Source organism: Lithobates pipiens, unplaced genomic scaffold (genome assembly GCF_037356315.1).
Source record: "Lithobates pipiens isolate NorthernLeopardFrog02 unplaced genomic scaffold, aLitPip1_a1.2 Scaffold_19, whole genome shotgun sequence".
In the NCBI taxonomy this organism is placed as follows: Eukaryota; Metazoa; Chordata; class Amphibia; order Anura; family Ranidae; genus Lithobates; species Lithobates pipiens.
In genome coordinates, this window is record NW_027507764.1 from 34,525,071 (window position 1) to 34,542,093 (window position 17,023).

A 17,023-nucleotide genomic window follows, 5' to 3' on the forward strand; every position below is an offset into this window, starting at 1 on the left:
AGGCCTTAAAAATAAGTATTAAAAATGTATATAATTTGAAAAAAATAATAAAATAATATGATTCTTTTAAAAACGTGATGATGCAACCAGAGAGTCAATAAAGTTGTTAATTTTGTATTTTAATGCATGCTGAAGAAATAGAAAGAAGACTGAGAAAGACTATACGTTGTTTGTGCAAGCATATATATTTTTCCTTAAATCTAATTTTGTTTTTTATTGCAATTTATAAAGTTTACAAGCCTTAAAAATAATTATCAAAATTGTATATAATTTGAAAAAAGAATAAAATAATATGATTTTTTTTTTTTTTTTTTTTTTAAACGTGACAATCAGAGAGCCAATAATGTTGTTTATTTATTTATTTTAATGCATGCTGAAGAAATAGAAAGAAGACTGAGAATGACTATAAGTTGTTTGTTGTCTACAAGCATATATCATTTTTCTGAAATCTAATTTTGTTTTTTATTGCAATTTATAAAGATTGCAAGCCTTAAAAATAAGTATTAAAATAATGCATTTAATTTGAAAAAATAATGATTAAAAAAATAAATAAAATGAGAAATTAATGTAAGCTGAAGCAATAGAAAGAAGACTGAGAATGACTATAAGTTGTTTGTTGCCTACAAGCATATATAATTTTTCTGAAATCTAAATTTAGTTTTTTATTGCAATTTATAAAGATTGCAAGCCTTAAAAATAAGTATTAAAATAATGTATTTAATTTGAAAAAAATAAAAAAATGATAAAAAAAAAAAAATGAGAAAGTAATGCAAGCTGAAGCAATAGAAAGAAGACTGAGAATGACTATAAGTTGTTTGTTGCCTACAAGCATATATAATTTTTCTGAAATCTAAATTTAGTTTTTTATTGCAATTTATAAAGATTGCAAGCCTTAAAAATAAATATTAAAATAATGTATTTAATTTGAAAAAAAATAAATAAATAATGATAAAAAAAAAAAAAGAGAAAGTAATGCAAGCTGAAGCAATAGAAAGAAGACACTGAGAGAGACTGTACATTGTTTGTTATCTACAAGCATATATAGTTTTTCTTAAAACTATTTTCTTTTTTACTGCAATATATAAAGATTAAAAGACTTAAAAATAAGTAAAAAAATAATTTATTAAGTGTGAAAAAATAAAAAAATAATATGATTAAAAAAAAGCGATTTTAGCGTTAATAAATTATTAAAACAAGTTAATGAGGGTGAATGCATGTGTGAATGTTATATTAGCAAGACCACATGATACAAACTCAGATTTTAGAAGTATTTAGAAAACCCCCTGCCTCCCTTGTGTTTTATTTCTGTTTAAATATATAAATATACAATTATACAATTTTATTTTTCATTTTTAAAATAATTATTACTTACAAATTAACATTATTTTCTGCAACATAAAGAATAAACGGATGGAATTTGCAGTATCTTTGCATTGATGCTTGTCTTTACTTTGTAGCTAGGTTCCTATGTAAATTACCTTCTCTCTGACTTATGATATATGATATATGTAATTGTGCCCATTTTTGAAAAGCTTTCGTATATAGATTTATTCATGCTTTTTGGCTACCTATTTAGAGTTACATATATTTTTTTTGCCTCTGGTGATTACTCTTGAAGAAAACACTGATTGGCATATTATTCTATTGAAGTTTATGCTGGCCGCTGTTGGATATTGCCCCTGATTTTCATCCTTGGGGGGGGGGGGGGGGATATGTAAGTCTGCACAATTGAGCACTGTATATTGGAATCGATGATTGATTATATATAATAAGCAAGTTTATTAGATGGATGTCAAACACGTATTTTCTTAAGGTAAGTCACTCCCCCATAAACCTGTACATATAGGTCCTGAGGAAGCACTTAGGTGAAATGCGCTGACCTTTTGGGTTACTATGCTATGCATTTATGACTTCTATATTGTCATCATGAGACATGTGAATGTACATTAGGGATATGTTAACCCATGACATTTTTATCTTGTGATTTTAACACAATTCAATGAATTTAAAGAAACATTTGAATTTTATCTGATGTCGCTTCCCTGGTACCAGTAAAGTCTGCCTTTTTTTCCATTTATTTTCTAAGCAAACATAAAGAAGGTGACCAAAACTTGGTAAATCACATTGAAAACAGCGAATCCCCAAAGCGCCAGGGCATTTACATTTTTTTTTTCCCGAGTTTTATGGTATTATTAGTGCAAATGCGGCAATAACAGGAAAGATGTTTAAATTCTGCCATTTTACATTTACTTAAATAACAAGCAATGTGAAAATCCATGAGATAAAAAATTACAGGTGTCATTTATGGAATGATTGCAATGTTAGAACTGCATATTATGCAAAGAGCATCACAAATGTATTTAAATTTATTCCAATAATTTTCTGGTTTATGTTTATTTCTGTTTATCCGTTTCTCAGCAAAATGTAATGTATGTGAATAGCATATGTTTAAAAATTGCAACACTGATTATTGGTATTTTTTATTTTTTTGTAGAAGGGCAGGTGAAATCTACAAATGTGTAAGCTGGATTGGTGGAAAGACCAATGCAGACGAGGGCCTGTGCAGGAAGGCAATGGAGACCCTTATTGCAATTACTATTCATTTAATTTCAAGGAGTAAAAAAAGCCCGGAAGTTAGCGTTTCATCTCATTTAGATAACCTGTGATTATAAATACAGTTGAATACAGTATTGAATGAGCCTCCATACTAAAATTTTCGAAAGACCTAAAGCAAATTTTTGTTGGTCCACATCCAGGTTCCTATATTGTCATAAGATAAATGTTAAGAAACTTTGCCTTCAAGTCTTCCTGCTAAGGAAGATTGGGTTTGGTTTGGAAATCGTGCTCAAATTTTGCAAATCTTGCAGCAAATTGTCTATAGGGTTCCGTATGGGGGAAAATTTGACATTCATTTCTGGTTATGTGTAGGCTTGTGCAATTCTTTTCGTAACGAATCGAAATTCGGCCGAATTTTGCATCCGAATGTCCGAATAAAAAAATAACGAATTACAACGAATACGAAAGAAATATAACGAATGAATTCGAATGAATTCGGTAATTCTTTAAAGATCTAATGAAACAAAAGGTCAGCTCAAAGTAAATCTTATAGTCCAATCAGCTAATTAATTTTGTGCTGGAGGATGGATTACTGGCAAAGTGTTTTTGAGCCGAAGTACTAAATGATTTCAACATGATTCGACATTATTTCAACCGCATTCAAAAATATTTTGTGACCCGAATTTAGGGCCATGTATCTCAGGGTCACTTTGTGCTAGAAACTCCAAATTTGGATATGTTGTAGTGCTAGTACTATTGTGTTTGCATACCAAATTTGGGGTTTCTAGCTATAAGTGACCCCGAGATATGTGGCCCCAAAATCGGGTCGCAAAATGTTATTAGTTATTAGAGAATGACATTTTGCGACCCGATCCGATTGGTATGCAAACACAATAGTACTAGCACTACAACATATCCAAATTTGGAGTTTCTAGCACCAAGTGACCCCGAGATACATGGCCCTAAAGTCGGGTCACAAAATATTTTCGAATGCGGTTGAAATAATGTCGAATCATGTTGAAATCATTTCGAATCCGGTAGAAATATTTTCGAATTTGGTTGAAATATCTTCGAATGTGGCCGATTTTTCGAATTCGGTAGAAAACTAAACGAAATCCGAAAACGAATTTAAGGAAGTTAACGAATATAACTAAACGAAATTAATGAATTAACGAATTAAAATGAAACGAAACTAAACAGATTTTTTCCTTTTGCACATGTCTAGTTATGTGTAGGGCTAATCAGCAAGCTCTTCTCAAGAAAAGTTAAATATAAAATAGGCTAATGCCCCGTACACACGATCGGACATTCCGACAACAAAACCGTGGATTTTTTTCCGACGGATAGTGGCTTAAGCTTGTCTTGCATACACACGGTCACACAAATGTTGTCGGAAATTCCGATCGCCAAGAACGCGGGGGCGTACAACACGTACGACGAGCCGAGAAAAATTAAGTTCAATAGCCAGTGGCGGCTCTTCTGCTTGATTCTGAACATGCGTGGAATTTTGTGCGTCGGACTTGGGTACACACGCTCTGAATTTCCGACAACAACGTTTGTTGTCGGAAAATTTGAGAACCTGCTCTCAAACATTTGTTGTCGGAAATTTCCGACAGCAAATGTCCGATGGAGCATACACACGGTCGGACTTTCTGACAACAAGCCCCCCTTCGAACATTTGTTGTTGGAAATTCCGACGGTGTGTACGCGGCATAAGGCCGCATTACAGGTTGTTCCTCTTTTTGGCGGCGAACCTGCAAACTTTTTGGCCAAAAAGTCACAATTCACAAACTTCGAAAATCCCAAATGCCATCCCTAACAGACAACAGTGTAGAAGAGAGCTAGAGGATAAAGTGGATAGCACAGGAGCTTTACAAAATGCTCTCCAAGACCATTTAAGCAGGACCTCCAAGGACATAGTGGTGAATCAACCCAACACCACTGCACCACACACCATCCACTTAAAACTTTTCCCCTATCTCCACAGACATTCCACAAACAAGAAGAGGACATTACCAGTTACTGTCACCGCAGCCGTCGTTTGTTCGCCCCCGCAAACACAAGAGTAATTTCCAGCGTCGTCCGGCACCAGGTCACGTATAACCAGCTCTGACGCGGAACCTTCCTGGTGTAGCTTGTGTTTCTTGCTTTGCTTTATGACTTTGCCGTCCTTCTTCCACTCTACTTGAGCATCGGGCTTGTTGAGTTCACAGCGCAGAGTCACCGATTCCCCCTCGGTAGCCTTCTGGTGGGTAAGCTCTTTGGTGAAGCGGGCTGGAAGCTCTTTGGGTAGAATATTACAAACAAATACAGTATGATATACAACTAATCACCACAAGAAGTCCTCAACGGAAGAAAATATTAACAAACTAACAAACTTCATATTCTAACATTGAATGTAAAGGCATATTTGCCTCTTTAAAAAGAAAACAGGGTAATCATAGCGGTAGAAGTAATGTAATCAAACATAACATTTTATATATTATACTATATTGCCAGTCAATTAGAAAATAGGGTGGTTAAGCAAAGCACGAACACCTTGGCCTATGGTACATAGGAGATCTATTCATTTAAAGTAGAAGTAAACTCAATCATAAATATCTCATACGCAGGTCTTTTTTTCTCAGCGAATAGGTACAGGAACACCCCCCCCCCCCCCCCCTCCAAACCACCTCTTGTCTCTGCCCCTACCCACCTCAGAGCATCGTTCCTTGGTTCCACCCCCTACCCGCCTCCCAGTAATGCTGCTTTTTAGAGAATACAGAACCAAATATAATTTTGTGGGTTTCGGTAGTTTGTATGGAATTTGTTAATGATAACAAGAAAGACAGTAAAATAGATCCACTGTAGTTAGTAACAATGAATGCACCCAGCATCAATAGACCCTCCAGCACCCAGCAACAATAGACTCCCAATAGCCAACATCAATACACCCTCCAGCAGCCAGAAACAATAGACCCTCCAGCAGCCAGAAACAATAGACTCCCAATAGCCAGCAACAATAGACCCTCCAGCAGCCAGCAACAATAGATTCCCAATAGCAAGCATCAATAGACCCTCCAACAGCCAGCAACAATAGACCCTCCAGCAGCCAGCAATAATAGACTCCCAATAACCAGCAACAATAGACCCTCCAGCAGCCAGCAACAATAGATTCCCAATAGCAAGCATCAATAGACCCTCCAGCAGCCAGCAACAATAGACTCCCAATAGCCAGCAACAATAGACCCTCCAGCAGCCAGCAACAATAGATTCCCAATAGCAAGCATCAATAGACCCTCCAACAGCCAGCAACAATAGACCCTCCAGCAGCCAGCAATAATAGACTCCCAATAGCCAGCATCAATAGACCCTCCAGCAGTCAGCATCAATAGACCCTCCAGCAGTCAGCATCAATAGACCCTCCAACACACCCCAGCACCCCTTGCCATTAAATACATGAGGTGTCAGAACTACATTCCCCCTGCACTCCCACTAAGAAAAAAAGACCCGCTCATACGTGCTTGAAGATGATATTATAATTTCAAAACTTGTTTCAACCTTTTTTTAAATTTGCAGCTTTGGTTGAGATAATCCCTGCCATGAAAATACTTGTTCAGGCACTTCCTTTTATGGGGTGACAATTGTCTCCCGAGTGACCTTCAGTCTTGTAACCCCATCACATGCACCCCAGGTAGAGACCTCTAGCGACCGTGCTGACCCACATTGTGCAGGTATGGTACGCCACTGTCACCAATATTAGTAAACCGCTTTAGAGCAATGATGTGAAACTGACACTCGAGCAAGTGCATGTAGACAGGAAGTGGCTGAAAGAGGCTGGAGGATATCAACAGCACTGAGATGGAAAAAAAGGTGAAAGCAGTATTTTATATATGAAGAATGCAGATTTTTTTAATGAAGCTTAGCAAACAAAATTCTATCAAATTTGAGTTAAATCTACTTTAATAGCATGAAATAAACCTTATATAGATCAACTGAGGTCAATGTGCTGCAAATGGGGTGATAATCGGAAAAAAGGTTTAGCATGCCAGGTGAATGTCATTGAAGGTCATTCATGCAAATGGCATCGAAGGAATCACTGGGCACTGAATCCTTCATAAATAGACCCCTAAATGAAAGTTCAAGGCTATCTTACCCCGAACTTTGACCCGTGCAGCAGTCTGCTGGTCGCCAGTATCGCAGGTGTAGTTTCCAGAATCCTCTGCTGTTATGTTATGAATGAGAAGCTCCACCTTGGTTCCCGTTTGTCTGAGCTCATATTTGACACTGGCTTGAAGGTCTGTGATGCCCTTCTTCCAGACCACATGGGCATCAGCCTTGGTGACTTCACAGGAAAGAGTGACTGATGAGCCCTCTTCTGCTTCGCAGTCTTTCAGATCTTGCTTAAAGCGAATGGGAAGAGCTAAGAAAGAACAGGTGAATATCTACCTATTATTAGGTTCAAAGAATCAAAACCGCAATAAAACTTCTTTGTCATCCAATAACCCTTCAGTGCCACTTTATTTGATACACCTTCCTCCTAAATAGCCAGTCAGAGATTTTTTTTAATGTCAGTTGTAGTGGTGGCAGCGTCTCAGAAACTGCTGACCCCCTGGGGTTGTCAAACACCAGGGTTCGTCGAGTGACAGTTCTGTGTGTGAATACACATTGGTAATCAGTGAAGGTTATATACATTGCTGTTATAACGAAGAATGTAAAAAATGGAAGCAACTTAGATAAGCTGCATAACAACGTCAACATTTCAGAATAAGTTTAGGTGGAAGTGACCAATTACATCTATCTATACCATGGCGTAGATTAGCCTTTCTAAACCTTTTTCAAACACAGAGAAAACCTTGGAAACCCTTGACATCACAATGACAGGCCAAGTCGACCCGTCATTGGCTACAGCAGAATAAAGTGAAGGTTCTGGAGTGGCCATCTCAGTCTCTTGACCTCAATATCATTGAGCCCCTCTGGGGAGATCTCAATCATGCCGTTCATGCAAGACAGCCCAAGAATTTACAGGAACTGCCAAGAGGAATGGGCAGCTTTACCATCTGAGAAGATAAAGAGCCTCATCCACAAATACCACAAAAGTCTTCAAGCTGTCATTGATGTTAAAGGGGGCAATACATGGTATTAAGGGGTATGTAAACTTTTGATCAGGGTAGTTTCTGTTGTCATTATGATTTAAAAAGAGTAAACACAGTTGATTGATAATAAATGGCTTCAGCCAAACACTAACCATGAGTGAAAGAAATGTTTTTTGTGTAATCATTCATATTCTCTACAAAATGGCCAAGAAATCATAAATTCTGCCAGGGTATGAGCACAACTGTATCTACAACTTGTGATATATTATTTAGTTCTAGTCCAGCCATTATATTCTCTACATAGATTCACATAGGAGCAGGGGCGGACTGGCAACTCATGGGGCCCCCGGGCAATAGGAGATTATGGGGCCCCCAGCAATCATAGATTATGGGGCCACACAGTATACACACAGACAGTATACAATCACACAGTATACACATACATGTACACACAGTATACACAGACATGTTTCTTTTGGCGGAGAAGGTACTGGAGAGGTGGGGCAGCTATAATCTCAGGATTTTTAGACCAAAAGGATGTCGGTAAGGGACATTTCAGAGACAGATGTAGAAAAAATTAAGATTTTTACACACTGTCCCTGGTTTTACTGAGCCTGGCAAACCTGATGGGGTCCCCTAGTGGCCCGGGGCCCTCGGGCAGTGCCCGAGTGGCCAAATGGTCAGTCCGCCCATGCATAGGAGAGACCTGTTTTGAGTCTATTCAAGTTTCTTATTTTAACTGAAGCCCTGATGAAGGTGAAATATTTTCTTGCCCCCAAAATACATTGACCATTTTTAGTGTAAACCAATAAATGGATGTGGACTCTTATTCTTTGGTCCGGTGCTCTTTCCACTGGTGCATATTTTTTTGGTAACCTGCTGGGTACCCACTGGAGAGGGTAGCCCTATTAGTTGTGAGCAGGCTAACCTGATCCGATGAGCTCACCAAAGCATTTTGTCCTCTCACTACTTCGTATAAACTCACATCCAAATACCAGAGCCTCTTGGATGCTTTCCACGGGACCTGGAAGCTAGTGGAGATCGCTTGAGTGGTGGTGTAGCAGCAATGTCTACTACAGTGATTTCCAGCTTCTAGAGCAGTGATGGTGAACCTTGGAACCCCAGATGCTTTGGAACTACATTTCCCATGGTGCTCATGCACGCTGCAGTGTAGTTGAGCATCATGGGAAATGTAGTTCCAAAACATCTGGGGTGCCAAGGTTCACCATCACTGTTCTAGAGGGATCCCACAGGTATGAGAAATATGTACTTACATTGGTCCAAGCTGGAATGTATGACATTTTTAAACATATTTCATACATGTCATGAACATTTTTTCCATTTGGTGGACGATTTCTGAAGTTGCAAAAATAAACTTAAACATCTCATCACAGTGAAAAGCGCTTTGCCTCGGTCTTACCAGTTACAGTCACATGAGATGAGCTCCTCTGGCCTCCGGTGTCACATGTGTAGTCGCCGGAATCTTCTGGTTTTGCATTTAGAATGAGAAGCTCCACCACCGTGCCCTGTTGCTTGGTTTGGTACTTCTCACCGCTCACTAAAATTTGGTCGTCCTTCGTCCACTTCACAGGGGCTCCGGCCTTGCTCAGTTCACAGTGTAGCTTCACCGTACTGCCCTCTTTGGCCTTCTCATTACGGAGGCCTCGTTTGAACAAGACCTGAACAGCTGCAGAAAAAAAAAAACATCACCGACTACAATCGCCCAAGCCTTTGTAAATGGTGGAAATCTTTTGGATCTTGATTTTATTTATTTTTTTAAAGCAGTATTAAACTCAATCATTTATTATATTTCAGCTTACCAATTGTTAGATGTGATGGCTGTATTCGTTTTTTTTTTGGCTGGATTCACATACGTGCGGCCGCAGGTTCGTGCCTGGGGTCCGGTTCTGTTCACCAGTTCTGGTGCGATTCCGGTCCGAATTTTTGCCTGAATTCGCACCTGAACCGGACCCAAAGACGCACAGGACCCTTCTGCAATCCGGACCATGGCCACCCGGACCTGTGTGAACCATCTCCATTGAGAGCCGGTCACACTCGCCTGTCATGCGAATTGGATGCGGAAAAAACCCTCATCCAATTTGCATATATGTGACCCCAGCCTAATGCCCCGTACACACGATCGGAAACTCTGCCAGAAAAAGTCCGATGTGAGCTTGTGGTCGGAAATTCCGACCGTGTGTATGCTCCATCGGACTTTTACTGGTGGAATTTCTGCCAGCAAAAGTTTGAGAGCAGGTTCTCTATTTTTCCAACGGAAAAAGTTCTGATCTGAAATTCCGATCGTCTGTAGCAATTCCGACGCACAAAATTCCTACGCATGCTCGGAAACAATTCGATGCAAGCTCGGAAGCATTGAACTTCATTTTCTCGGCTTGTCATAGTGTTGTACATCGCCACGTTCTTGACGGTAGAAAGTTCAGAGAACTTTTGTGTGACCCGTGTGTATGCAAGCCAAGCTTGAGAGGAATTCCGTCTGAAAAACCATCCAAGATTTTTCCGATGGAAATTCCGCTCGTGTGCACGGGGCATTATGCCTTGTGTCTATAGGAATGTTTGACCATTCTTCCAGAAGCGCATTTGTGAGGTCAGGCACTGATGTGGATGAGAAGGCCTGGCTCGCAGTCTCCACTCTAATTCATCCCAAAGATGTTCTATTCCGATTGAGGTCAGGACTTTGTGCAGGCCAGTCAAGTTCCTCCACCGTAAACTCCCTCATCCATGTCTTTATGGGCCTTGCTTTGTGTACTGGTGGGCAGTCATGTTGGAACAGGAAGGGGCCATCCCCAAACTGTTCCGACAAAGTTGGGAGGATGAAATTGTCCAAAATGTCTTGGTATGCTGACGCCTTAAGAGTTCCCTTCACTGAAACTAAGGGGCCAAGCTCAACCCCTGAAAAACAACCCCACACTCCCCAAACTCGCTCATCCATATCTTTATGGACCTGGCTTTGTGCACTGGTCCAAATCATTTGGTGGAGGGGGGATTATGGTGTGGGGTTGTTTTTCAGGGGTTGGTCTTGGCCCCTTAGTTACAGTGAAGAGAACCCTTAGACCCCTTTCACACTGGGGCGTTTTTCATGCGTTTTTCAGGCGCTTTAGCGTTAAAAAAAGCGCCTGTAAAGCGCTTGAAAGAAGCCTCATCTGCAGTCCCAATGTGAAAGCCCAAGTGTTTAAGGGTCCTTTCACAATGTCAGCGCCCGAAAAATGGTCGTAAAGCGCCGCTTAAACTAGCAGCGCTTTACCACTGTTTTTTGAGCGTTATTGGGGCACTTTTAACCCCTGCTAGTGGCCAAATAAAGGGTTAAAAGCACCCACAAAACGCTGCTGCCAATAGCGCTTTTCAGGTGCTTTTCAGGCGTTTTACAGGCGCTTCCCATTGATTTCAATGGGAAGGGGCGCTTTAGGAGCGTTGTATTCACCGCTCCAAAAGCGCTGCAAAGAAGCTGCTTGCAGGACTTTTTTGGACGCCCCGCCAGCGCAGCGCCTCGGTGTGAAAGCACTCGGGCTTTTACATTGGGATTGCAGTTGCAGCTTCTTTCAGGCGCTTTACAGGCGCTTTTTTTAACGCTAAAGCGCTCGAAAAACTCCCCAGTGTGAAAGGGATCTCAGTGTGAAAGCACTCGGGCTTTTACATTGGGATTGCATTTGCAGCTTCTTTCAAGTGCTTTACAGGTGCTTTTTTTTTAACGCTAAAGCACCTGAAAAACGCCCGAAAAATGCCCCAGTGTGAAAGGGGTCTTAAAGCATCAGCATACCAAGACATTTTGGACAATTTCATGCTCCCGACTTTGTGGGAACAGTTTGGGGATCAGCCCTTCCTGTTCCAACATGACTGTGCACCAATGTACAACCAATGGCCCTAAAGATATTGATGAGTGAGTTTGGGGTGGAAGAACTGACTGACCTGCACAAAGTCCTGACCTCAACCTAATAGAACATCTTTGGGATGAATTAGAGTAGAGACTGAGAACCAGGCCTTCTCATCCACATCAGTGCCGGCCTCACAATTGCGCTTCTGGAAGAATGGTCAAACATCCCCATAGTCCTGATCTCAGCCCGACAGAACACCTTTGGGATGAATTAGACCTAGAGCCAGGGCTTCTCGTCCAACATCAGCGCCTGACCTCACAAATGCTCTTCTGGAAGAATGGTCCAACATTTCCATAGACACATCTCCTAAACCTTGTGGACGGCCTTCCCAGAAGAATTGAAGCTGTTATAGCTGCAAAGGGTGGGCCAACTCAATATTGAACCCTACGGACTAAGACTGGGATGCCAATAAAGTTCATGTGTGTGTAAAAGCAGGCGCCCCAATATATAAAAAACATTTCCATCCCGCTCCTTCAATTTTTCTCATCACTTTGTTTGAAAACTAATCTCAATTTGAACCCACTAACTGTTAGAAAATCAAATAAATGATTATAAAATATAAACTTTCGAATACAATTCTTCAAGTATATGGCCAGCTTTAGTTTTGACATCCTAAAGTAGAACTAAAGGCAATTTTTTTTAATAGAGAGGAGAAGGATTAGATGACCTGTCAATTTTTTTTTGTTGCAGTCTGTCCCCCCCATTAGGGAGATTCACCCTCTCTGTTTGTCCTGTCTACTAGACATGTGCAATTTGTTTAGTTCCAAATTCATTTTTAACAAATTTTAACAAATGTATTAATTCAGAAATTTCCAAATTTTTCAATTTCTGAAATTTTGAATTAACGAATTTCCGAAATTTCGAATTTCCTACTTTCCGAATTTCTAAATCTTTAAATTCCCGAATTTTCAAATTTTCGAATTTCGAATTTCCAAATTTTCGAATTTCCAAATTTTCGAATTTCCAAATTTTCAAATTTGAAAATTTTAGAAAATTCTAAATTTCGGAATTTCAGAAATGTGGAATTTTGGAAATTCATAAATTTGAAATTTCTGAAATTCGAAATGTCTGAAATTCGACATTTCTGACATTCGAAATTTCCAAAATTGCAAAATATACGAAATTGGAACATTTCTAGAATTCGGAAATTCAAAATTTCGGAAATTTGAAAATTCTAAATTAGGAAATTTGAATATTCTAAATTTCATAAATTTGAAAATCCAAAAATTTGGAAATTTAAAAACACAAAAACAAGAATGAAAATCTGAAAATTTGAAAACCAGAAAATCTGAAATATTAACTAATAATAAATATTTAATTAATGGTATTGGAATTTCCTTTCAAATTTGGCTGTTAGTGAACGGAACGTGTATGAATTTATCAGAAGTTACAAATTATCTGATATAACGAATGCCGTATCTAAGCAAATGTAATGTAATGATCTAATAATAATAAATAACAATAATAATAATAAAACCTTTTTATTATTATTATTTATTATTTGTTCCATTCCATTTGTTTAGATGTGGCATTAGTTATTTTGGATAATTCGTAACTTCAGACAAATTTGTATTTGTTACGTTCACAAATAGCCAAATTTGAAAGGAAATTTCAATACCTATAATTCAATATTTATTATTTGTCAGTTGTATTATATAGAATTTTACTGATTTTCTTTCTTTTTTTCAGATTTTCAAATTTTTCAATATTTAATTTTGAAAATTTGGAAATTCTAAATTCATAAATTCTAAATTTGAAAATTCGAAATTCAGAAATTCGAAAATTCTAAATGAGGTAATTCGGAAATTTGAAAATTCGGAAAACTGAAAATTCTAAATTCGGAAATTCAAAATTCGGAAATTCTAAAATTTTGAAATTCAAAAATTTTGAAATTCAAAAATTTGGAAATTCATACATCCGAAAATTCGAAAATTCAGAAATTTGAAATTCCCAATTTTCAGATTTCTGAATTTTCAGATTTCTGAATTTCCAAATCTTCTAAATTTCCGAAAAAAAGCAAAAAAAGAATGAAACGAAAATGAAAATAAACAAATTTTATTTGCACATGTCTACTGTCTACCATTAACATCGAAAGTTAAAGCAAAAGATAATACCAAATTTTATTCTGTCTCTAGAAAAGTAATAGAATGGAAATCTTCCAAAGGGCACACTGGTTCTGGTGACCTTGTGTGGCCCCAAGAAATTCCCTTAATTTTCAGGGATTTCCTCACTTCCTGTATGGCAATGGGACAGGAAGTGAAGGGAAATCTCCCCAATGGGACACAGATGGTGATAAAAAAAATCTGACAGGGGTTATGACCTTCCCTTACTCTATGCAAAATGAAAAAAAAACAAAGTTTTGCTTATAGTTCTACTTTAAGGTGGGATTCCAGTTCGGAGTGAAAGGAAAATACAAATAAATATTTTTAAGACTCCAATTGTGACTTATAGGGATTGATTTACTAAAGGTAGACTGTGCACTTTGCAAGTGCAATTGCTCCAGAGCTTCAGTAAATGAGTAGAAAATGCATTTCTTTAAATATTTTCCTTGCACGTGATTGAATATTCTTTGCAAAGTGAAGCTTTACCTCATTTACTTAGCTCTGGAGCAACTGCACTCGTAGAGGGTAAACTGCACTTTGCAAAGTGCACAGTCTATTTGCCTTTAGCAAATCAACCCCCTAGCGTTTATTTAAAAAAAAAAAAAATTTACACCTACCCTTCACTGTCAAGGTGGCAGAAGATGTTAGTTCTCCAGTTTCGCAGGTGTAGGTTCCAGAGTCTTCTTGGGTCAGGTTATGGACCAGTAGCTCCATCCTGCGGTCTTTTGCCTTCATTTCATACTTGCTACCGGATGTTAGCAGTTTGGCATCCTTCTTCCAATGCACCTCGGCTTTCTCGTTGGACAGCTCACAAAAAAGTGTTGCCGTTTCACCTTCTTCGGCTTCAGTGCTTTGCACTTCACGTTTGAAGAAAGCCTGCACCGCTGAAACATGAAAAAGTTCAAATGTTGAAGAGGAAATTAGAAGAAACATCTTTATTCCAAACGTCTTAAAAATTCTGCTCATCCCATCAGTCATATGATTGACCTCTCTACTTCATTGTAAAATTATCATACATAACAAACCGAAGAGAACTAAAAGCTCAGGCATTGCAGTTTCCTGCTGTACTATTTATAATTGCTCTAACATTTTGGACAATATTCTGACAAATCTACTCTTAGTTGGGTTAGAAATCCCAATCAAGGACTTTTTGGCTAGGGTTGGTTTATAAAATGCTCCCATTTTACAAGGCTAACTATTTAAGTAGAAGAGTTCTAAGAAATCCAACAAGGTCTGGAAGTGCTGGCTTGACAGCCCCTCCAACAGTGCTTAGATGAGACCTGGTTTCTAGACATTTGCAATTAATTAGTTTAGTTCCGAATTAGTTTTTTAACGAATTTTGACAATTAATTCAGAAATTTCAGAATTTTTCAATTTCCGAAATTTTCCCGAATTTCCGAAATTATGAATTTCCGAAATTATGAATTTTTGAATTTCGGACTTTCCGAAATTTCGAATTTCCAAATTCCACTTTTCCAAATTTCGAATTTCCGACTTTCCAAAATTCTTAATTTCTGAATTTCCAAAATTCTTAATTTCTGAATTTCCAAAATTCCGAATTTCTAAATTTCAGTGTTTCAGAAATTCGGAAATTCAAAATCTCAGAAATTTGGAAATTCAAATATTCGAAATTTGATAAATTTAAAAATGAAAAAATTTGGAAATTGGAAAAGGACCATAAAGGACCATTTTGGCTCTTCCAATAGGTGTATTGAATACAGATTCTAATGGTAGCATTGGTGGTCCTCTACTGATATCCCCATCAAAGTTCCCCTTACCACTATAAGGCTAACAAGGTGGCTTTAGCAGCAGGGTGGGAGTGTGGAGACAGAGAAAACAAAGATGGAGAACGTTTCAACCTCCTGTCAATGCTGGGGCAACCACATCATGGGTTGTTAGGATGCCGGTGGACCTAGCATGCAACCAATAATGGTGATGATGACAGCTTGGGGAAGGTTGGGTTTTTTCTGTGCTGGAGAGTGCGGGGAGGGAAAATGAAGTAGCAGTGGAGACCAAAGGCAGCCTCTGCTGATCTGGATCCTCAATCTGTGGACATTGGGGATAAGATACGGCCCTGTCAGGTCACCTTGAGGCGAGGTGACAGGTGCACACGTAGGGATCAGGAGTGCACCGCAAGGTTGTGGACCCTACGGCTGACTGCTGCAGATGGGGGACAGATCCCACTGGGGTTAGAGCGTAAGATTCCCTGGGGCGCGGAGTGTAAGAGCCAGCAGGTGTTCACCAGCGCCTCTAGTGGTGAGGATGGACTTGGCTGCAACTGGCTCCAGGTCGCGACCCCCAGGGTCCCCCAGCTCACACCCACAGTAGGCAACAGGAGGATAGGGATGGTGAGGGACAAAGCCAAGGTCGGGGCCACAAGCAGACAAGAATAGTCGGGTACACGCCAAAAGGTCAGGATCACAGGCAAACAGGAATAGTCAAGACACGCCAAAGTCAGTAACGGAAAACAGTAGCAGAGCACACGGCAGGAAACAGGAAGCTAACACACAAAGGTTGATCAGCAGGGCTGGCCTGAAGTGCACAGGTTAATATAGAGCTCTCTGATAGGAACTAGGGTGGAGCCATGCCAGAGGATGGATTATAAAAGCAGTAAGGTGAGGGTCAGCTGGTCTCTAGAGATGAACACATGGGGACAGGTAAGCAGATGAACTCTATTGCATAACCATGACAGTACCCCCCCTCTTACGAGGCCTCCCCCTTCCCTCCCTGGGACCAGGTTTAGAGGGGAACTTCAAATGAAACTTCCTCAACAGACGAGGTGCAAAGACCTCGGAAGCCGAAATCCACGACCTCTCCTCAGGACCAAAACCTTTCCAGTGCACGAGGTACTGGAGAATGCCTCTACAGAGTCGGGAATCCAAAATTTGGCTAACCTCGTACTCCTGATCATCCTCAGAGACCGGTGCTACGGTAGAGAGAGGACGAGAGAACTTATTGAGGACTAAAGGCTTCAGAAGGGCAATATGGAAGGAGTTAGAGATTTTGAGGCTTTTGGGAATCTGAAGCTTGAAACAAACTGGATTCAGTTTAGAAATGATGGTGTACAGACCAATGAATCTTGGAGCAAATTTGAGAGAAGGAACCCGGAGTTTGATGTTCCTGGTGGAGAGCCAGACTTTGTCTCCTGGCTGAAGAGAAGGTGGCTTACGCCTGCGACGGTCAGCAAAACTCTTGAATTTGTTGGCAGCTTTCTGGAGGGAATCATGAACGTCAGCCCACCTGGAATTGAATGATTCCTGATCAGTAGCCAAAGCTGGAATATCAGAAGAACAAGTCATAGGAAGAGGAAGCTGAGGATGTCTTCCATAAACAGTGACAAAGGGTGTTTTCTGAGAACTGACGTTGACATGATTATTGTGGAAGAACTCAGCCCACGGTA

At 39.4% G+C, this 17,023-nt stretch overlaps 1 protein-coding gene across 20 annotated transcripts in view; it reads right to left on the reverse strand.

Moving 5' to 3' along the window:
• OBSCN (obscurin, cytoskeletal calmodulin and titin-interacting RhoGEF) overlaps positions 1–17,023 on the reverse strand; it is a 705,115-nt gene that overhangs the window by 455,905 nt on the left and 232,187 nt on the right. For 19 of the 20 annotated variants that reach the window (XM_077490633.1, XM_077490622.1, XM_077490628.1 and 16 more), the window contains 4 exons: positions 14,241–14,507; positions 9,052–9,318; positions 6,692–6,958; positions 4,573–4,839 (listed from right to left, as the gene is read on the reverse strand). In XM_077490633.1, the coding sequence (XP_077346759.1) occupies positions 4,573–4,839; positions 6,692–6,958; positions 9,052–9,318; positions 14,241–14,507 (1,068 nt within the window). The remainder of the gene's footprint in view (positions 1–4,572; positions 4,840–6,691; positions 6,959–9,051; positions 9,319–14,240; positions 14,508–17,023) is intronic. The other variant, XM_077490619.1, reaches the window with a different exon arrangement.